Here is a 23,980-nt window from a genome sequence, read left to right as displayed (position 1 = left end):
TTGGACCTCTGTCCGGCTGGACAAGTCATTATTTAATATAGATTCATTCTGTCTATATTTATTTTGTGTTGTTATCTCTCTTATGCATGGGACCACTGTTGTTTTCCTAAATATGTTCCCCGAGGTCCTGTGCTGACTCGAATGGGTGCCCTTGTTGTTATATATAATTTGTGTAGGGCTGTTCGAGCAGTAGCGGCTCCCCCCCCCCCAGCGCCTTGAGACCCCACGGGTATGTAGCGCGCTTTATAAGTGTCACTGATTGATTGATTGATTGATTAGGAAGAGGCACCTTCCTGCACAAAAACAATCACCACAGGCATTTTCCTCTTTCAACGCATGCTTGAGAATGCAGCACACATTGAAAGAGGAAGAAACAAAAAAAAATGAAAACATTTCACCTTGTTGCGCCTCGCTACGCCACCCCTAGGGTGGCGTAGCATTCTAAGGCATTTCCTGGTTTACGATTCCTCGTAAATGAACACCTACAGCAACACCCATGGAACGCCCCTTTCATGCAAAGTGTTACGTGTAAAGGGGCCGTATTTACAAGGACAGGAAAAGTCAAGCAGGGTGGCTATTCCTTTCCTTGTAAATATGGGGCATTGAAATGCGTCTCCAGTGCGACACGAAAAGTTATGCACCGGGGCGCAAAGGGCTTGTAAATCTGCCCCTTGTTTTATAATTCTCTGGATGAGTTAATACTGTTAAAAACTATTTTAAAAAATGCAACCTTTGGATAAAATTTAGTGGTTCGCCCAGGAACTAAAACAACTAAAAAGGGAATGCAAAAAATGCAAAAGAAAGTAAAGAATTAATTATGATTAGGTTTGCAAACATGTCTATTAAATCTCCATAAAAAAATATCAGCATGCCATTTGAAGAGCCCAGACAAACAACTTTGCAGAAAGGATCACGCAATCCTCAAACTCCCCAAAAATTAATTTACAATACTGTAAATTCCTACTTAAAGCCTATTACACCAGAAGCAGACCCTCCTCCTTCAGCAGAACGCTGTGAACCACTTGTCAACCATTCTCTTGGAAAAGTGAAGAATATTTATGATGCTCTATCAGGCTCGGCATGCTACAAGGCCAACATGACTAACAATATGACAGCTAAACTGTCCTTATTCCCTCAAATGGGCAAAGAGGAAATCCTTGTCATGGCAAATCAAGCTTGCCACTTGATCCTGCTCCACTAGACATTCTGCTGAAAGGGGGAGATGTGATGCTTTCCGCATTGATTGATATATACAATCTGTCCTTGACTAACTGCTGTTTCTGGAGGAATGGAAATACGCCATTATCCACCCTTTACTTAAAAAAACACTTTGGATCCAGAGGCAGTTGATAACTACAGACCCTTATCATTAGTCCCTGGAATCAGTAAAATCTTAGAAAAAACAATAAACAAATACCTTGGAAAATATTTGGAAGCCAACAATATACTTCATCCCATTCAAACAGACTTCTGTGCAGGCTGTAGCACGTTTAAAGGCCACAGAAGATCTAAAATTGGTCTTGGATCAGGGTGTTTCAGCCGCCCTCAACCTCTTTGACCTAAGTGCGGCATTTGATATATTGTATCCCATCCTACTCTGTCGGCTGGAAGAAATAGGCATCACGGAAATGTCTTAAAATGGCTTGCCTCATTTCTGGAGAAGCGCAGCTTTTAAGTTAGTGAGGGGCCTTATCTTTCAGCAAGCCATCAGCAGAAGTGTGGGGTACCACAGGGTTCTTTCCTGAGCCCCACACTTTTTATTGTATATGTCCACCCTTTATCTGATATCATCTGCTCATTTGTTTTACAACAGTATCTTCAAGGCTGGCTTTAGCGCTGGTGGCGCCCAGTGTGACAATGTTTATTGGTGCCCCCCAATGACCACCTCGGCCACTGTTATCCTCACTACCACCCGAACAGTGCTCCTCAAGTTTCAATAACCACTTGCTCTCAGATTCATTTAATTCGTGTTATAGCACCATTCATATCAGTGTAGGGTATCAGGGAACTTTACATCACACACACTACACAGAGACGATCAATCATAGGTGTGTAATTCAGTGTATAGGAAATATTACATAAGACAGAGGACTGCAAAGTGTAGAGTCACATGTCATCCATACTGGTAGACAGTATTGTTTAAACGTGCATGGTCTAGAGAAGCACAAACTCAGAATTTAAAACACAACACCATGGATGGGGGTTTGCTTCAATAATCAGAATGTATTTCTATCCAAATGAACGCTTTTTCCAACATTAGGATAATAAAAGACTGGGGAAAAAATCATACGCTCTACTCTATACTTTGTAGTTTGCATGCAGGTCTTTAACCATGGTTAATAGCTCACTGTTCTATGTTAGGATTTTAACTGCAAGTAACAAAAGAATTTCTCAGACAAAAGCAGTAACCCACTGACCTATTTACATTATTCGCATTTTATGATCTGCATGGTACATGTTCTTTGCAGCAGGCATATTAACCCACTGTGCTACCTTACCATCAGTCAAACCTTCCACTAGACAAACCTCCTATCTCTCTCTAGGAAGAACATTAATCACCTGAGTTATCTTGCTATTTCTATTGTTGCCTGAAAATTGCTAGAGGCCAGGAACGTGGCAGCAAGTGCTTTTCAAACCATAATCTACTTGCAAACATAACTCTCCCACCCAAAGTCAGCGCCCAGTGCGGTTGCACCTGTTGCACTGACCTAGAGCCAGCCCTGGCTATCTTACGCAGAAGATACCCACGCTTTAAGTGGGATGAAAAAACTGGGGGGTCCCTCAAGGAGGCGTGGCCAATGTAATTAAGGGCGTGGCTTAAAAACATGTAAACTAAAAATCTGTGCTTAGCCTAGTGTGCCGCCCGACTGGTATTTAGTGGTTTCTGTCATTGCATCCAGATATGATACAAGTCACAGTATACCTACAACAAGTCAGGACTATTAGCTTTGTCAATGGTTGTTAGTTGCATAAGATAAATGAGCAGCAACTATGGCTTGTATTAGTATTCAAAAAGCTTCCACTTAAAGCCCTGGTGACACCACGACAATGTTGCTGCTCCTGAGATTCATAAAGAGAAGGGAAATCGAGAGAAATTACTCTTTAAAGGATTTCCCTTCCCCTATAACGCTTGAAAAAAACGTGCCGCCTGTGCCAGGGCACAAAACAGAGCCCGATAGAGACCCGTTTCGAGGCCTCCTTAAAAAACTGCCGGTGCTCAGACCCGGTGAGACCCGGCCCACTTAAAGCCCTGGATACCCAGCTGATTGTCTGCCTATTGCCTGATACAGACTCCATCTCGATGAGTCTTGACAGCTGCTTAGAAAATGTTTCCAATTGGATGGCAACCATCTGTTTAAAATGAAACGAGGAGAATACAGATGTTATGCTGGTTGACAACAACCCCATACTCTGGGAACAGATCTCTTGAGGAGAATGTCCATCCCTCAAGCTGGAAGTCAAGAGCCTACAGATTACTTGAGACAAGCAGCCTTCCATGGCATCTCGGGTAAAAAAGGTGGTGGGTAGCTGCTTCTTCCCCCTAAGAGCCTTGAGGAAGATGCTGAAATGGCTCCTGATGGAGTCAAGAAGAAAGGTGATGCAAGGACTAATCCTTTCCCGCCTCGACTACGACAACTCACTGTACCTGGGCAATCCTCAGTCAGGCATAAAAAAACTCCAAGTCATCCAGATCGCTGCTGTTCGAATACTGCTAGGCATTCCCAAAAAGCAGTCAACGCTCAGAGCACTCAAACCCCTTCACTGGCTGCCCATAAGTTGTAGAGTACAATTCAAGGCACTCTGCATCACCCATCGGGCTAAATACAAAGTTGGGCTACATGCTCTCTATCAGCTGATCACCCCATACCACACCAATAGGGCTCTTCGGTCCAAAACCTTATCCGACTTGTTGTTCCCAGAGACAAAAAAGGCACAAGTGGAGGTCGCTCCTTTCCATTTCTAGCACCAAAACTCTGGAACTCTTCGCCTACTAGCCTGAGAATGGAAGACGATTTTATGATTTTTAGAAACAAACTAAAAACTTGCTTTTCCCTTAAGTTTTGTCAACCTAACTCACTCTAGCTAGCTTTGTTAGCAATGGGAAGCCCGGTGTTGGGTAGCCACGCACTTTATAAAACTGGTGAATAGAATAGAATATTGTTATTTTTACTATCTTATGCACTGTGTGCATTGTCTGTACATTTGTGACACCTGTATGTTTTTATATGTATTTATCTCTATCTCATGCCATGCAAAAATTAAAAAAATGCTAACAATTCTTGAATAATTTCCCCAAGATCCAAAGCAAAATGGTCAAATGAAAAATGTTAATCCTCTTACATTCTCTGCGATACCCTGCGGCTTGGTCTTCAGAATTGTTGGCCCTGACTGTTGGCTCTCAATAAGCTATTTGCTTATCTTTATCATCTTGGATATACCAAATCGTTTTTTCATATAAAAATCTGACTGCAGAAGCAACTGCAGTGCCCCCTCATCTGAGTGGCAGAAACACAAATGGTGTATCCAAAGGAACAACTACAGTTACATTGGTTTGCTGCAATAGAAATGTGGTGTAGTATATTTCAATAAGACTGGAATGCCAGAAACCGGTCCTGGAAAGCTTGATTCCGGTCCAGGGAAGACATGGCTTGGCAGTTTGGGCTGGACGGTTCCCATGAGGCACAGGGTCAAGGCTGATTTGCATATGGCCATGTCTGAACTGGGGTGGCAGAGTGAGCTAAAGAACGGTGATGGATTAAACCCAGATCTTTTGACTGGGTGTGAGTGTTTGATTGATTCAGATGCTTCGTCCATCACCACCCCCTTTTGTACCGCTTTTGGCCGCCACAAGTGTGGCAGGGTATGCTAAGACGTGAGTCCCTTGCTCACTTTGCCACTGGATTCAAGCAAGCCGGGCTGAAGACGGCTGAAATGCCAGAAACCGGTCCTCGGAAGCTTGTTTCCAGTCCAGGGAAGACATGGCTTGGCAATTCGGGCTGGACTGTTCCCATGAGGCACAGGGTCAGACTGATTTGCATATAGCCATGTCTGAACTGGGGTGGCAGAGTGGGCTAAAGAACGGTTATGGATTAAACCAGGATCTTTTGACTGGGTGTGAGTGTTTGATTGATTCAGATGCTCCCTCCACCACCACCCCCTTTTGTACCGCTTTAAGGTTAAGGCCTGATTCTAGAATTAGGAATAATAAACTAAGATTTATTAACAACAAAGCACTTCCAACAAAAGGCAACAAATACATGAATCCACATTTCTGCAAGGTTAGTGGAGACAAAATCAACAAAGCAATTCCAAAATCAATGGACAGAACTCAAGGGATAATAGTGCAAGAGCAAAGAGAAAGCTGGAACTAGGTGGACTCTAAGGGCCTCATATACAAACTTCTGACGCAAGACAGCACAGCAGGCCTTCCTACTGCGCTGCCATGCGTCAAAAGAAAAGGTCAGGAATGCATTGTATCTACGGCACATTCCTGTCCTTCTCCCCTGTGCTGGTGCACAAACAGCTGCTGTGTACCAACGCAGACACCCTTGCGTCATGTGGCAAGGGTGCCTGCATTGCGGAGATGATTGTTTTTGTGCAGGAAGGGTCACTTTTCGGCACAAAAACAATCACTAACGGCATTTTCCTTCTCCTATGTGTGCTACAGAATGCAGCACGCATAGAAGGACGGAAAAAACGAGGAGAAATAAAACTATTTCTACTTGTTGCGCCACTCTTATGCCTCCCCTGGGGAGGCCTTGGAATCTGACGTATTGCCAGGTTTACGATTCCTCATAAATCTGGGACTGTTTCAGGTTCCATGGGTGTTACCTGGGAACACCAACAGCAACACTCATGGAACGACCCTTTCACAAAGTGTTCTCCATGAAAGCGGCACTTATTTACATGCCCATGAAAAGCCACGTAAAGTGGCTTTGCGTGGCCTTGTAAATATGCTGCAGCACATTGCGCCACCAGAGCACCAAAGAAGTGATCATCCGGTGGCGCAAAAGTGCCACTATGGCCTCATAAAGGAGGCCCTAAGTGGTTGCACTGCATGAAGAAATTGGCAGATGAGGTGGGTGTAACTGGCCTAACCTGCAGTTAACACACATTCATGGGTGGCTGGAGACTGAGAATGCATATACGTCTTCAGGCCTAAAACAATTATTTCGGGACAGTCTGACCATTTGGTTGGAATACATTTTTCAGGGCCTCATTTACAATCTTTCGATGCACGGCAGCACAGCAGGCATTCCTTCTGCGCTGCCGTGTGCCAAAAGAAAGGGGAAGGAATGCACAGTATCTGCAAAATACAGTGCATTCATATCCTTCTCCCCTGCGCCGGTGCTCAAACCGCAGCCGTGTGCCAACACAGACACCCTTGCGTCATGTTGCAAGGGGGAGTGCCTTGCGGGGATGATTGTTTGTTTTTGTGCAGTAAGGGATACCCTTCCTACAGAAAAGCAATCATTGATGGCATTTTTATCTTTCTATATGTGCTGCAGAATGCAGGATACATAGAAAGAGGCAAAAACGAGGAGAAATAAAAGTAGACGTGAGACTCCGTTGAATTCCCAGGTTTACGATTCCTTGTACATCTGAGAATGCTTCAGATTTCATGGGTATTGCATGGGAACACCCACAGCAACGCCCATGGAAGGCCCCTTTCACACAGTGTTCTGTGTGAAAGGGATACATATATACAAGGCCATGAAAAAAAGCCACGTAAAGTGGTTTTGTGTGGCCTTGTAAATGTGCTGTGGCACATTGAACCACTGAAGCACCAAAAAGGTGATGTTTCAGCGCAAAAGTGCCATGAGGGCCTCGTAATTGAGGTCCATTAGTGTCTACTGTTATTTTTGTTAGACTAGGGGCATATGTACAAGAAAATGCCAGCACAAGGTGCTACGCCAAATTTGGCAGCTTCCACTCTGACATTTCCTAAACGGAGTGATGCGCCATATATACAAAAATATGTCATACCCCAGTGTTTCTCTAGCGCTGGCGCAATAAAAGCTACCTTGTGCCAGCGCAAGCACCCTGCCACCATTTTGCATGGGTGCCTGCGCTGCAGGGGCAATTGTTTATGTGCAGGAAGGGACACCTTCCTGCACATAAACAATCAATAACCGGCGATTTGCTCTTTCTATGTGTGCTACAGAATTAATAATTTCTCCTCGAATCGCTATTCTAAGACCAAGTATTGCCTGGCCTTAGTTTTTTGCGCTGCCCCAGCCTTGTAAATCTAGGGCAGCGTCAAAAGGTAATAGGTGTTGCAGTGGAACGCCCACAGCAACACCCATTGCACGCTCCTTTGCCACAGCGGACTGTGGGCATATTTACACGGGGAGCAGCGTTTACAACGCAACTTTTACCACGCAGTACCTTTACCACGCAACTTTTACAACGCAAGTCGTTACAACGACTTGCTCTGGGGGGCGCTGTAGGATAGGGAATAGTTTCATTTACTATCCAAAACCTTCCCTACTATCCACGGGGACTGGAGTTGGAATAGTAAATTAAACTATTCACTATCCAGCGCCCCCCAACGCAAGTCGTTGTAACGACTTGCGTTGTAAAACCTGCGTGGTAAAGGCATGCGCTGTAAAAGCATGCGTAGTAACGACATACATCCTATTTACACAGTGGTGTTAGCGTTAAACCACGTTAAGTGGCTTAGCGCCACCTTGCAATGGTGCAACGCCACCGGAGCGTAAAAAAAAGCGACGGTCCGGTGGCGAAAGGGGCTTGCAAATATAATAAATGTTTTTCTCAGATTTTTCGTAGTGTACTTTTATGGTTTTAAATTAACCAAATGAAGTGATTTTGACTGGCTGACTGAATATGCCCCTAGATCAGGCTAAATCGTAAAGTAAAGACATGGCTACCATAATAATGGCTTTCCCTGCAAGTTGTCTCCTCCTTTTCTTCTAATGGCCTGGTTTAAAGTTAGATGGCAAGGGAAAATTCTGATATTGCGAGACAAAGTGCCAACTCTAAAGGAGAGTTCACTGGCTTAATTCCTCTAATATCAGAGTCGTTTGTAGGACCAATTTCTGCTGTGAATCTGCCTGTTGAATTAACTTTCTTCTCTGCTAATTGGAGGATTTTTCATCATTATCTACTCTCGCCTAAAGGAGTCCACAGGGTTTAGAAAGAGATATAGGGGCCATATGTATGAAAATGTCCATTTGCGATTCTCAAATAGTGATTTTTTGCGAATCGCTATTTGAGAATCGCAAAACTCTATGTATGTAGGATTTGCAATACATTTTGCGAATCCTACATATTCCTTAATTGCGAATCACAAATTGCGATTCGCAATTAAGGAATACCTCCCCATTCATTCCTATGGGCCTAGAGACCCATAGGAATGAATGGGAAGACATTCTGAATTAACGATTCCCAATTAGAGACTCGCAAATTGCGAATGCAATTTCAAGGGTGCCAGGTTGTCAAAAGGACACCCTGTTGCACCCCTGAAATGAGCAAGGGTGCAGATGTGGCGCAAATACATGCCCTAAGGGCACGTATGTGAGTCACATGGCACTTTGAAAAATGCAAAAAAGTGCATTTTTCAAAGAAATAGCAAATTACCACCAACTTGAAGTTGGTGGTAATTTGTAATTCCTTAAATCCAAATTGCACTTTTTCTGTGCTTCTTATACTGCATTTAAGGAATCACAATTTGCGATTCCTTAAATGCAAATGCAAATTAGGGAATCGCAAAATTTGCGATTCCTTATTTTGCGAGGGGTGTTTTGTGTCATACATTGGACACTGTTGATTTTCGATCGCAAACGCTGAATTGCGAATTTCGGTGTTTGCGATCTCAAAATTGCCTTCATACATACGGCCCATAGTAACTGTGCACTCCTCACAAAATAAAAATATACACGTTTCTTTGCAGTAGTCTGTAGGTGTTAATTATTACCCAGTCGGATGGTACTGACTTTATTAACTTTGTATGGCTGAATTGTTGAGTCAACCCTTCTGGAATTAAGTGTGTGACTTAAAGGTACCCAGCGAAAAGCGAAAAGAGAACTCTGAACGATTAAAGTATAAAATGCATTTAACTTAGTCGCATTTGTAATAGCATACCTTCTGGGCACTGGCAGCGGAAACCGCCGACGCTGGAGACGCAGATACCGTCATTTTCGCATGGCTGGGGATTACAGTGGTCCACCACAGACTCGCACGACTCTCCGGTGTAACCTAAAAAAAAAAATGCGTTTAGAAATGTCATTACGAAAATTCTGCTCTTCAGGAGCAAAAGCCAGCACATCTCGGCGATGGGCCAAAGACGGCCACAGAGCTGAGAAAAGCATTTGAAATCGAAATCTAGTCTAAGTAGAGAAAAGCTATTTAGCAGCAGCGTCGGTCGCTGCAGTGGCGCGAAGGCTTTGACAGACAAGCACAATATACATTAAAAGGAACACATTCTGAATGGCAGGTCTGCAACCCCGTCGAGAAGCTCGAAAGAGACTGGTGTTATTGCAGCGTGTGTGTCTTTTTCGTGTCAGCAGTATGGAAATCTTGAAATTCAGCGCGACTGCTACAAAACAGAGAGGATACCCTAAACAGAATATATAGTCAGGGAAACAGATAAAACAAAGATAGGAAATACTACAAACAGACAGATTTATTCAGAAGGCTTCTATCAACTTTTTACAGCTCGTACCATAACCGTAAACAGATTTTCTGTACTATTATACATTTGTCTGATATATTTTTCTATTGGTGTTTTTGCTGTCTCCTCAGCACGCAATACCGTGCAAAGTAATGCATTCTATCTACCTATATTTGTACCGGGGACGTGCCAATCAATTGTGCAGCAGGTGCAGTAGCACCGGGGCCTTGAGGCCAGGCAGGCCCTCTGAAAGTTTTTGTATTTTCCTACCCATCACTCTGGTGGCCCATTTTCTTGCTTGCAGTACTGCCCACTGTTCTCTACTGCCATTGTCCCCTTGTAAACCAGGTCTACTAGCGACTTCATGCTACTTTCTTGATAAATTAATACAAATAACGAAATGTAAGTGAACATTAAATCTGATTTTGGAGCGAACTGGATGATTCGGGTAAAACAGTTATTTTTATGGTTGAGATAGCTGTAAAAGTATCACGATAGTTTTAAAGGGTGACGAGGGTAGGTACAATGATTAATGTTATCATCAACCAAAGTTACACTCTCCTTGTGTTGTATGACAACTTTGTAAAGTTAAGCAGCATGTTGGCATTTAGGCAAAATCTAAAAAATCGGAATTATACTGAGTAACCTAAATATATTCTAACTATAATTGATTCTGGGACCAGTCCAGTGAAGTCCAACTAGATTATTGGGCCAAGTGCATCAAAGGGCACTATGATAAAATCCTTTGAAAACACCCCCAGCACCTTATTTGACACTTAACTACAAATATATGTGGCAAGTGTCTCCACCTACCCTGCAACAAAAAAGCTATGTGCATCCCCTGGAGATGTTGATTTATCCTATACCTGCAGGTATTTCCCCAATGTAACAGGAGCTATGTCACACACCTGATAAATTAACACCACCTGGGTTGTTCGATCTTACTGGGTGCCGGAAATATAGTTGACGAATCTGGGCCCCTTGGTTTGGTTGCTGTGGCTAATCCATCAGTTGTTCTTTATGCTTCCTCAATGCACAACTAACTTCAATATTTTATGGCATCGAAATGGAAGGATTCTACATTAAGGCCATCATAGGGAGCAGCTTTATGGAATTGCTAGAGGTGGCCACAAGAGGGTGACACATTGCAACAAATAGCCTAAAAAATGTCCTTATCCTTCTGGCGCCATTCAGCATGCTTCAAGCTATGTATCAGCTCCATGACACTCAAACCTATGCCTATCTTAAACTGCAACATGCCTGGCATTCAGAGGGGATAGATGATGCAACACTGCAGGAATATTCCCCCTCAGAAGGCAGGCTCCTGCCGGAGGAGATTCCTACCAAGGCCATCTCGCTGACATACAGAATAATAATCCACATTTGTAAAGCGCGAACGATCGCCCGAAAGGGTCTCCAGGCACTTGGGGCCGTCGGGAAGATTAAGCAAGCTATTGCCCAGAGTCACATGATGCTGGGCTAATCTGCCACTGGAACTGGGGATCGAACCGTGATTCCCAGATTCCAGCATCAGTCGCCCTGGCCGTGGCGCCACACCTCTCCCTCACAGAACACTAATTAACAACATGCGTGACAAACTAGATTCACTAAGAGCCAAATGGGAACTCACCACTGGCCCAATGGAATACTTCGACTAGGAAGCCGCCCTTATGCACCCACGTGAAGTGGCAATAAAAAAAAGACTACAACAGGACTTAATTTGACAGAGCAGGACTACACAAAATGGGGAGAGCAAACACCCCGGAGTGTCTTAGATGCCACACAGAATTCAGTACATTTATACACACCCTCTCGGAGTGCAGCTAGATTAAAACATATTGGGTCAAGATACTGAGGGAACTAAACAATATTGGAAACCCAACTTGAGTTGGAAGCCAGGTATGTTCTATTGGGAATCCCTACAGACGTAGACTTGCCATGTCATAAACTCACGTTGGCTACTTTGGGGTTGTTGGTGGCCAAGAGGGACATAGCTCGATACTGGGGTGCAAGTCTAGATCTATATATGGTTGCGGAAAAAAACACATATAAAGCAAGGGGAAGTCCCTGAAAATTTAGAATGATCTGGGCTTTATGGATAAAATACTATGGTTTAGAAATGGGAGATGAGGAGGAGAGATCGGACTTGATAACTTGGGGAATCAGGGAAAGAGCCTTGAAAACTGTTGTCCCTAACCCATCGTCGATAGGAAGAGATAATTCATGTGTGACCCTCATCACTTGTACATATATGACACTTGAATCTTAGCTCATGCTCTCTTTCAAGGAACTCAATGCTGTATTTTGTGCCCTACACCAATTGCTAATGTCTGAAATCGAATATGTATCCTATATCCATGATTTCTTTGTTTGTATGTCAAAACCACAAAAGATAAATAAAAAGAGTTAAAAAAAAAATTCCTTATCCTGAGCAGAAAGGTGCCCGAGTCTCTGATAATTCTTACACAGGATCAGGACATACGGGAACTCATCCACAGGAAAGATATATTAAATTCTTAGGCATAGGTCAATATATTGCAGACATCGGAGGTGTTTTTCGAGTCAGAAATTTCCCAAAGTTTATGCCAGAGAAAAATACGTTTTTCAAATTTTTTTATGCAAATACCTTTTTTTACCCAAACATAATCTATCAAAGTATCCTCACACTGGGAATTCTGAAGGTTAGCCATTTCATTTTTAATTTGCATTTGATTTCTTCACATGGAAAACATTTTTCTATAGGAAAAAAATATGTTTCTTTTCACTTCTTTACATAATTGAGTAGGCAACTAGGGCACATTTCTGCATTTTCTAGAAAACATAACGACTTTTTATGTAGTCGTATGTGTTGAATTGCATTATGTTTAGAATGATGTTTGCAGCTACCCACAGAGTTGTAAGTTTGGTAGGAATACCCACGTTTCAACCCCAATGGAACAATGACAGATGAAGTTGGAAATCAGACACATTTTCTGCAACCTTATATTCAGCCACTACCTGACGTTTTCAAAAATCATAATTTTATTAATCAGGATTTGCCATTAGTAAGCATGCATTCCACTTTTTTGTGCATTTAAGTTACAATCATCTCTGCAAATGGCTTATAAATAGGGACCCAAAGTACATGCGCATTTCACTGTCCTCTTCAAGTGCAGGACTTTTTTTCATACCATTTCTTCTTTACACAAAAAAATTATTTAGTCCATTATGTTTTGCAATAAAGAAGCAACTACATGTAACATCAGAAAATATCCTTGTCATCAATTAAATTTAATATGCAATTTATCCTTGAAGACCAACCTTGGGTATTATTCACCAAATGGCAATCATTTTGAGGAATCCATCATTGACAAAACACATTGGGACTCAGGCCCAAAACAAAGGAGACTCCTTGAACAGGAAAACTGTTGTCTGTGAGGACCAGTAGAGTGCGTGACTTAGTGTTTAAGATAAGAGGTGTGACTTAGACAGTGTGCCCAGCCTTTGAAGCCTATGACATGAGATAAATTGACAGCTTGAAACACTTATTTCCTAGTGACAGGCTGGACTACTGGAATACAAGGGATCATGAAAGTTAGATCTAATGAATCATAAAGTTGTGCAGTGTTTTCCATTTGGATATGAGCAGATGTTGTCCTGAGAGCCAAGACAGAGTCCATAGGAGTGGACAGCTGCTCCTGCCCCATATCCAGAATGATACAAGCATAGCAGAGGCATGGTCAATTGACTAGCATTGATTTGTCCTGGATTTATTTATTTACTTATTTGAAAAGTTTTTATAAAGCATGAACATGACCCTTGCGGGTATCAGAGTGCTGTACACAGAAGCAGAAGCATGCATGAACTCAGAACAGTTGAGGTCAACATTGTAAAATAACAAGGAGTAAACAATCAAAGTCAGATACCGGGTAGAAGACCCTACTAGTTCAGTTTCTCATATAGTGCAAAATATTTACTGTAACATTCAGTGAAACAATCAAATAGTGGCTCGTCACAGCATAGTAGAGTAAATGACAAATCTGTAATCGGTCCACGAAGTATTCTTCAATTTTAGTTCCGAAAGGGCCCTATAGTAAAATAACAGTTTAACAACCAATCAAAAATACATAGTGAGAGATATGTTGGGAACAATGTCAAATCTGTCAACAAGGGGACTAGAGAAAGAGTACATTAAGATGCAGTTAATGTCCACTCAGGAAAAGCCATTTGACCTGTTTCTTGAAATAGGCAGTAGAGGGATTGGCTCTCATCTCCGTAGGAAGAGCGTTCCAAATTCTAGGTGCTAGGCCGGAGAAAGCACGTTTATACGTACTTTTCTTTTTGAATTTAGGAGGCTTCAAGAGTAGTGTGGACGTACTTCTTAAGTTCCTACCGGATCCAGAAAGAACAAGATTGTTCGCCAGATTGGCCGGAGTGTTGAAATGCAGGGCTTTATGTGTGAGGCAAGATATTTTGAAACAGATCCTGGCTTCAATACACAAATAGTTGAGCTGCAAAAGGTCAGGTGTGATGCGATCGTGTTTTTTGGAGCCTGTGATGAGCCTGGCAGATGCATTAAGCGTGGCTCTGAGAGGGGCCAAGTTCGCTTCAGGAAGTCCTGCAAGGGTCACCAGGCCATACTCCAGTTGTGATATCACCAGGGACTGTACTGCAGGCTGTAAGTCTTCTGGCGGAAAGAAAGGCTTGAGTTTCTTAATTGTGTTAAGATGAAAGTTGGCACCCCTAATGGTGGTGCTGATGTGAGTTTGCATATTAAGGTATTTTATATTATAATTTGGTGGCCTTTGTGCAAGATCATCTCCATAGTCAATTGGAGGAAAGAGATCCCCACACCTGACATGTCCCTTTTCCAATCTCCTCTTCTGGGTGCAATGCTTGCCTTGTGGACAACCCCAATAAAGTGGTCCTGCATCGCAAACATGGGTTTCAGGCTCATCCTATAATGGATCAAATAGATCATCAAGTTTCATAATTTGTCATTCGAGAAGTGCTTGCAGGATACATGAGTCAGGGAGTATCCAGGCAGAAGTAAAGACAAGCCCTCTGATACAATGTTGTCTGCGCAAGTGTGGAAATCAGCACATAAAAGCTGGCTTCCAAAAATGTAGATTGTTGTGACATACTGAATTCTATCTGCATCCCTATGAGAGAGAGGTTATTTCTACCCAAGCAATGTGGTAAATGGGATGACAATGGAAAAACAAAACAAGCTGCTTTTTAGAAAAAGCTGATAATTCGTACCTCTGTCAGTTTTGTAAACTCTAAAAAAATCTGTAACAGTATGTAAACCATAGACCTAAATTTACAAATTGGGGATTTTTCCCTTTCTTTGAGAGGGATCGGGCTCTGAGTGTGGATGTAAGCAAAGGACCTCACAGAAAGTGCAACACATTGAAATGTGACATTTATTTTGTTTGAGAGCTGTAAAAATTATCTGACTTGTATGAAGTCATTGACAACAGAGATATTTTATTTGACAGGAGAAGTACAAAATATTGGTATTGTGCAGTTCAGTGCGTAATATCCTAATCTTAACCATGAGTTGTACACTAATTGTTCAGGAAAGGTATTGTTATCGTGCACCATAGAAACACAGAAACGTTTATTAGAATGCCAAATCTTTTCAGAAGAGACCAAGTCATTCTGCTGGGAAGTTGCTGGGAAGTTGGATCTTCTTCAAGTCCATGTTGTTGGTACCACAAAGTCCATAAATACAAGAAATAATGTCCTACTGATATTTTATCGCCACAAGATGCCCAGATGTGCAATTCAAACTAGTGAATAAAGTTACTAACCTAAAGAAGTTGAGTATACATGTGGTTGGAGATGTATGCCATTATTTCCCAAAAGCGGAGAGGGTGAAAATCAGGAGAATTTTCAGACAGACACAAACATCCAAATAGTCACTGAAATTTGTTGTATGTAAATTGGCAGAATGTACCTTTGTTGTAGGTATCATAAAATCTCAAAGGCTTGACAAAACTAGACATTTTATCACAAAAATGAAAAACATGCAAAAAAAGTGAATTTGTTCTCCACAGATTATGCTCCTCCAGCAGTTGTGGTCATGACAGAAATGTTCAGTTCAACGAAATGTACATTCCTTATTGTGAAATTACTGAAATTATATCACATTTCTAATCCTAGTCTTCTAATCATCAAGGGGAGGGAAAGAGAAGCTTGTGATCCACTCAGCTTCCAAAGGCTAGTTTACAAATCAAGGGGGAGTGGACCACTTGTCCTGTGTCACCAGGGTCATCAATTGCGTGATTGATCTTTCTTATAAAAGAACCCTCATATACGGACACAGACGTTGCGGCGGTATATGTTGGTTCTCCGCCTAACAGCATGATCATTGGGTCTTTTGTTTGTAGGTTATGCTGTCCTCCACAGGGAGGAAGACCCACTGGTTTGACAGTAGTGGTCAGAGATAAAAAGGGTTGTGCAAGTGTTAGAATAAGGGTTAGTTAAAAATTCCTAATTCCGGTCTCTTGTGCTTTATTCTTGAGGCATAAGGAATTGGAAGTTAAAAAGTGAGGTTGTGCGTTTGTAGACTTAGTTACTGGTCTAACGCACTGGTGATAGTGATCATTAAGGTCGAATGCCACCTAGTCAGCAAAGCCTAATTCGGCGTCTGTTCAGAACGACTTGTTCTGACTGTGTGTGTGGTCCTGCTGACTAGGTGGCATTCACGATGAAAAAACAAACCACAAATGTTTAAGGTACAGATTAAATAGATCTGGCCCACACCGCAAAAAGGTGGTGAGTAAAAAAGATAATTAACATCACTCTAAGAACAGACAGTGGTTCTTAACTCCAGTGGTCCTGACGAAAGCCTCTATAAGTTCCAAGAGGCTGAAACATGTTGACCTTAATGATTACTATCACGAGTGCGCTAGACCAGTAACTATTTCTACAAATGCACTGAACTGTTGATTCATGTATATCTTTCTTTACATCATAGAAAAAAGAAAAGAAAGGAATATCTAGGACTATTAAATGGATATTATAGACTATTAGGTACTATTAGATGAAATCACTGGCATGTTTTTGTTGAGTCTGATTGTTGGAAATGGTCTTTCCTGCATGGTCACCCTCCAACTTTTAGCCTTCGTCCACCCTTTTTTTTAAATTTGTTTTTGTTGAATTTAAGACTCTGGACACTTTACCACTGCTAACCAGTTCCAAAGTGGATGTTCTCTCTGCCCATCCACAGTTGGCATATACAATTTACCTATAAGGCTCTAGTAAAGTGCACTACATGTGCCCAGGGCCTGTAAATTAAATGCTACTAGTTGGTCTGCAGCACTTATTGTGCCGCCCACTTAAGTATTTCCTCAAACATGTCTCCTGCCTGCCATTACAGAGCCTGTGTGTGCAGTTTACAGTGCCATGCCAAACTGTCAAGTTAACCCTCTTCATTTTTTATACATATAAGTCACCCCTAAGAGAGGTCCTGGACAGCCCAAGGGATGGGGGCAGTGTATCTAAACAAGTAGGACATGTACTTTTAAGTTTTATATGTCCTAATAATGAAAAACTCTTAAATTGATTTTTTCACTACCGCAAGGCCTATCTCTCCCATAGTTTACCATTAGGAGTACCTTATTACATCTCATAAGTGCAATTTTCAATTGGGAAGAGATGGGGCCCCCATGTTTTGTGCCTTGGGAATCACAATTTAAAATCCTAACATATGGTGTAGTTAGATTTTAAATTGTAATTCCGAAAATGCCACTTTGGAATTTTCTTTCTTTAACCATCTGGTGCCTTCTGTCTGTCTCTGAAAACACGTCTGGGATGGGTGACAGGTTGGCTTTGTGAATTTTCTCTAGACATCCACACACAAAGGGAGCTTAGGTGTGACTGATGGGCCATCCGCCTCCTGATGAGCTATCCTGGGTAGGATGGGAGGGAGGAGCTGACACTTACATCTGAATAGGCTGAGTTTTGTCCCCACAAAAAAGGGCTGCATACCCCTCTGCAGTGAGTCTTGAACCTGGGCAGGAAGGGAAGGTACTCTGTGCACTTCAAATGCCTCTCTTTGAAGTCTCCACCATTTCAAAGGCACAACTGAGTAAGTACTGGAACTCTGACACCAGCAACTCAGTACAATGCTGGACCTGTCGATACTCTGCCAAGAAGAAAGACTGCTGTGCTGCTGAAAGGACTGCCACTTTGATGGATAACTACTCTCCTGGACTCCTGCTCTGCTGACCTGCTTACTGCTGCCCTCGTGCCTGGGAGTGAGAAGGCCTGGACCTGCATCTCTCCAACCCAGAACCAAAATGACTTAAAGGGCTTGTCTGCTTGCCTCCTCAAATACTTTTAACCATGCACCTACAGCACCTGGACTCTGCCATCTGAGAGAGTTGCCCTGCCAAGTGGTGCCAATCCAGTCTTGGTTTGGAACCAGCGCATCTCTTTCGATGACAATGCATCGCCTCCACTACAAGCTCCAACACATCACCGCAGCTGCAAGGAGCGAGGTTAGTGCACCTCTAATGATGATCCCAAATTGCTGCTGCTGTGAGGATCAACTGCACCGTATCGCTGACTAAGCCACACATCGCCTCCATTCCTGAACAACTTTGACTTTGTGAAGCTCAAAGCCAACGCATCCCCTACATCCCAGGGATCAACACAGACACATCGCCTCCTTGGCTCCTCGCATCCCACCCTCTACATAACCACGAACCAAGGTACTGTTTCAGTGGGCCACGGCTGGTCCCTGTATCTAACCCATGCTTCCTGAAGGTCGACCTGAACTTTTGGATTTGTTCTGGTCTAGAAAGATCAGATAGCCCCGGTTGGAGCTTTATGCTTTTAAGCACTACATTTCAGTTTATTCTATGACAATTCATAACTGTGGTTATACCTATTGGATTTTTGCAGTTTTGGTCTTGTTTTGCTCAATAAATTAAGCTCTATATTTCTAACTTGCTGTGTTCTCATTGTTTTACTGTTTTAAGTGTTGCACAAATACTAGTTTACACATTGCTTCTTAAGTTAAGTCTGACTTCTCTGTGCCAAGCTACCAGAGGGTGCGCACAGGTTAATTTAGGGTGTGTATCTGACTTACCCTTACTAGGATTATAGTACCTGCTTGGACAGGGTTCATACCTCTGCCAAGCAGAAACAGAATCTCCAACACTGATGCTCTTAAGAGTGCTCAACTGTATTTGGTTAGGGATATCACTGCCCCCTAGTCCAGGGGGGGCATAGATATCAGATCACCAGCACCAGGAGCGCTCCAAGAACAAGCCACCATTCCACAGAGCCGACCCCCTAATCTCCCAGCGGAGGGAGCAGCAAATTATGAAATTAGACAAACGGCAATAAAGCAAGAGCAGGCACCTAAAACATAAATAAAAAACCAAAAAATTAAAACATTGGCAAATCTGTGCCCTGCACAAATGTTCCATAAGATCCATATCACCCCAGCCAATGAGGGAAGAACCAATGTATCATGCTCACCATGCCATGATGTAGAAGGCCTACCATGGAGAACACCAGGAATCAAATCAAATCAAATCAAAATTTAACTTTATTCGGTTTTCAATCAGAAATCCATAAAAGTACAAAACATTAATTTCACAACATATAAAAAAAAATTAGTCAAAATTAAAAAGAAGATCAGTAATTTGTCAAATGTCCATGAGTTTATGCGTCTTTGTTAATTTTTTATAAGTTCGTGCGATGTCTGATGCACAACTTTAGATAGTGTGCCACTGGTCTTGAGACCAAACTATTTTCCAGAAACTGCAGCGCCAAAAATGCAGGGCGACATGTTCTGATCTTCATTGCTTTTAAGATTGGTAGAATCCACTTTTTTCGAAACGGGGTATAAAATTTACAAAAGAAAACAACGTGAATCGTGGACTGAGGGGAAATAAGATCGCAGGGGCATGGTGTCAAATTATGTGTTCATACATTCTGGGTGGGGAATAGGACCATAATATGGAAGAGGTTGAACCTGAAACGGGTGAGAAGAAGTCTTTCAAATTGTGTTAGGTCATGTTGCAGGTACGGTTGAATTGATGGAACCAGTTGAATCATTAAACAGTGTTGGATTGATGTCTTTCTTATTTCAGTCATTATTCTCAGTTGGGTTAGGTGAGATAGACATACCTTTTTTAAGTCCTTTTTTGTTATGTCTGTTACTGACTGTGGTTCCTCGAAAAACCTCGAAAGACCAATATCTGAAAAGAACGATTTTATGTAACATAGCCATTTAATCTTCTTCATATGGTCTAGTTTCATGCAATCCTCAATAATTGCTCTTGTGAGATGGCATTCATCGGTGGCCCATATTCTTCTCCACAACATTATGGGTTGGATCTTAATGATGTCGATAACATGGTCCAATCCGAGTTCGAGATGACAGCCAAAGTTGGTTGTGCTCTTTGGAACTGCTAATAGGAATTTTAAGAATGTATTTTCCACTATCTGTATTTGTTCAGCATTTGCTATTCCCCATACTCCTGCTCCGAAGATCGCCGTGGTGACGCATTTTGCGTTATAGATTTTTAACATCTCGGCCAGAGGTCTTTTTCCTAGACGAAGAGAAAATGCTTTTAATGCACCGGTTGTTTTAATTAATGACAGCTTGCGAGAGTTTATGGCTGCTTTCCATTTAAACTCTTCGTCTATGGTGATGCCAAGATAAGAGTAAGTTTTCGTTCTTTCAAGCGAAAGTTTGTCCACGAAAATTGTCTTCGGTTTTTTCCCCTTGCTGCCGGCGTGCATCACGTAGGTTTTTTTAATATTGACTTTTAGGTTTAAACCTGACATAAAGGAACAATAATTATTTAGAGCCTTTTGCAACTGAATTGGAGTGCGCGCAAGAATCACTGCATCGTCGGCGTACAGTAATGCCGGTAATGGGCGCCGGAATCACCAGGAATCAAACACATAACCTTCAGAGGAAGAGTCTAAGACTGTAACCAATAAGTCCCCAGTGACTGATTATCAAACAACATCCCAACGCAAGGAGCAGTGAGGCAAGTGCAAACTGCAACCAGCACGACACTAGAAAAGTATTTCCTGCCAAAGGCGGTTGGTTGCCGAGGCAAATGCACTGGCATCGGAGCGTGTTCCCCGCCCACTTTTAACAGGCGGAAGCGTCCAAATGTGTTGATCAGAATGCACATGGGAACCAAAAGTAAATGCACCAGCCAGGTAGGCAACCAAAGGAATGGGCACCAAGAAGCATCTCCAAATGCTGTAACATTGAAGTTGAAACCACACCAGCACCGGATCCCCTGACAAGGCCTGACTGAAAACCATGACAACAGTGCCCCTAGTCAGGTGCTCCCCTTCTCCCAAAGGATAGGCGGAAGCCACAAGATGCACCACATTGGCAATTGGGGGCACCATCTTTTAACCAGGCAGGCACCACTCTGCTGATGATCGTAATGCAAAATGGACCGGGCAAGCCAAAGAAGTGGCACACACCCCAACTGGACCGCAGAGATCATACAAAAAACACCAGGGAAACATGTAAAATCAAACTAAAAAATATATACAAAGAAACATCCCCAAGGCCGTCACAGGCTGCCCAGCAAGCCCCATATGCCCCCTTTGGTCGTGCATGACCCGCACACAAGTGCAACCGCCCAAAACCAAAAACAACTCGTTATAGCAGGCCTGTGCAAAAGAAAAACAGCAAAACATACCTGTAACCAAGATGGTAACCGGCTGCAGAAAAAAAAAACGGAAGTCCTTCCCAGGATGTGATGTATTTATACCCTTTTGTACGAGGGCCCTCTTGGATTGGGAAGGAAGAGTCATGTTTGATAATTAGGTTCTGCATGAATGGAGATAAACTCATACTTAAGACCTATGAGAAAAAGACAGACGAGGAGGTAATGATTTCACATGCAAGGAGAATGAGCCATAAAACTGAGGCCTGCAACAAGGGGGCAATCAATGGATGAGTTTGAAGAAGATATGCCATGTTAAAAAGCAGGAGGTATTGACTAGCAGGAGCGCTATAAATATGCTTAGGCACTATGCTGGGATCTTTGCATCCCGAAAATGTGATTTTTTGGGGGTGGGTAGGTGTAGTGATCAGTTTCTTTCTGCACAAATTGAACTCTACTGGAAAGGGAGGGGCAGATCAATCAATGTCCCTATCGCACTGATTCTGGTACGCGGCTTTCACTTAACAGGATTCTGGGAGTTGTAGTCCAGTTTTAGATCAACTGACCCAACTAAAACTACAGTTTTTAAAAGGAAAGTGGTGCCCTGGTGCAAATGCATTGGAAAGGGTGAGAGCTGGCTAATGCAGCCTTGGGGTGACGGTGTTATCTTCAGCAGCATGCAGTGAGCCTAATGGTAAACAAGTCATAAGAGGGACAAGGAGAGGGGTTCCTCTTACCTCGGAGAGCATCAACCTCTTCTCTAGGGAGTTGCTGATCATCTGGGCTACAAGAATTATGCATCATGGGGGACCAAATAACCCTGGATGCGGCATACAAATTTAAAATAACAATCAGGCTTTATTGTCAGATCAGTGGCTTGTCAAATACAGTGAAACTGGGCAAACAGATGAGAGGGCAAGGCGGTGGCACCAATTTTGCCCCCAGAGCCAGCAGATGTCTTCCCTAAATCCGGCACTACAATAGGGAATAGTCCCAGAACACTCAAGTTAGCCACAAAATCAATGTTATATAATCACATAGATTAAAAAAAGCATACATAGAAATGAAAGATTGAACAGTGTTAATTATTCACACTGTGATATTTTCAAATTACTTTCAATACATAGTCAAAAATAGATACACAAAGTGCCCGGGAAAAGGGAGGACGTAGAATAAGTGATTTCGTGAGGGTAAGGAGTGTTAGCAAGAAGTAGTTGTGCAGACAATTGAATCATAACTAACTGGCTAACTATAGTGTTCTGGGACCATTCCCTATTGTGTAGTGCCTATCACCCAGGTCCCAGTACCATTGGGTTTACCCATATATATACCTTCCCTAAATCCTGAACACATGGGCGCAGTATTATAGGAAAAAAGCGAAATCTCTCGAGAAATGTCATACTGCAGCGCCAAGGGAGGCTGGCGAGCGGGAGCATGAAGGGTATGACTGATGAAGTGAATGGGGTAGAAGAGGCTGTAGTTATAAGCATCCGTGCACTTTAAAGGTTACTGTTTGTCCTATAATGAAAATTTTTGAGAATCACATTTAACATCACTCATTTACTGCAATGCTTCTGTTCTCATTTAAAATGGCACGTTTTACTTTTGCTTGAACCATGAGTCTGATTCAACTGAGTTCCTCAATGTCGATACATTGAGCACTAAGAAATTCAGTACCATAAAATCTATTACATACAGCGCTTAGTGAAAACACACTTCAAGGCGGTACATATAACATATTTCAATATTGGTTATTGCAAACTTTTACCAGGTAACCGCCTTATGTGAAAAATCTTACATTGGCAGATGGTATTGGCACTGAGGTTGAATCTGATCAATATAAATACACCTGATCCTTCCTAGCTTGTCAAAAAATGTGGCCCTTACTCAAGATTAACACCTTCATCCAGGCCTGGGATTTTTTCAACCACGCAACATGCTGCGATTATTATGCCAAAACTTCCAACAGTAAAAAGAAATGTACAAGTCCTAGATTTCTATTGGGTAAATAGCTAATAACTGTTGCCAGTGACATATGGGAGAGCTTATTTCCTCATCTTTTGAGAAATGTGGTTAAAAACACCACCTAATTGTCGAAAAATACCCCCACTCCAATGTCCACAAGGGAGAGACAAGGGAGAGAGATAAAACACATACTCTCATTGAATGCTTCACAAATAGGAAAAAACGGATTTCTGTAATTTCTGTAAGCAAGCACTTGTGGAAGAATAAAAATATCCAACTAGAGATGTGGTAAACAGGGTACGTTCCATGGAAGAGACAAACACAAGCTGGACTGTCTAATACTAATGCAGCCAACCAATAGAAAGTAAGCAAATGTAGATGACAAAAGGCAAAGCCAATGGTAAGCGATGTGCGGAAATCATTCAGTGGTCAGCTTTCTCAAGGCCCCAATATGTTTTTTAGTAACCAGACAGCTGAGCTGTCAGGTAGGCTTCAGGGACATCTTAAGGATTTTGGGGGCCCATGACCGAACGTATTTTGGGGGCCCCTGTTTGGAACAGCTTTGAATTTATGATACACTTTCAGCTCTTTCATGCCGGTCACTGACAGTGCACAAGTGCACTCGTCCGAATTCTGAAGTTGTTACATCTAATATTCAGTGATAGTAACATGTGTTATCAATATTGTAACACAGTAGCAGCTCACTAATATTACTGTAAATAATCTCCGTAACACC

At 42.4% G+C, this 23,980-nt stretch overlaps 1 protein-coding gene across 1 annotated transcript in view; it reads right to left on the bottom strand.

The window, feature by feature from the left end:
* Positions 1-23,980, bottom strand: part of DNER (delta/notch like EGF repeat containing) — a 1,176,744-nt gene that overhangs the window by 321,295 nt on the left and 831,469 nt on the right. The window contains exon 7 of the mRNA XM_086942563.1: positions 9,106-9,219. Within this exon, the coding sequence (XP_086798689.1) occupies positions 9,106-9,219 (114 nt within the window). The remainder of the gene's footprint in view (positions 1-9,105; positions 9,220-23,980) is intronic.

This window comes from Lissotriton vulgaris, chromosome 11, assembly GCF_964263255.1.
Source record: "Lissotriton vulgaris chromosome 11, aLisVul1.2, whole genome shotgun sequence".
NCBI lineage: Eukaryota > Metazoa > Chordata > Amphibia > Caudata > Salamandridae > Lissotriton > Lissotriton vulgaris.
The sequence above is the reverse complement of the archived record's forward strand: the minus strand, read 5'-3'. Positions and strand labels throughout refer to the sequence as shown.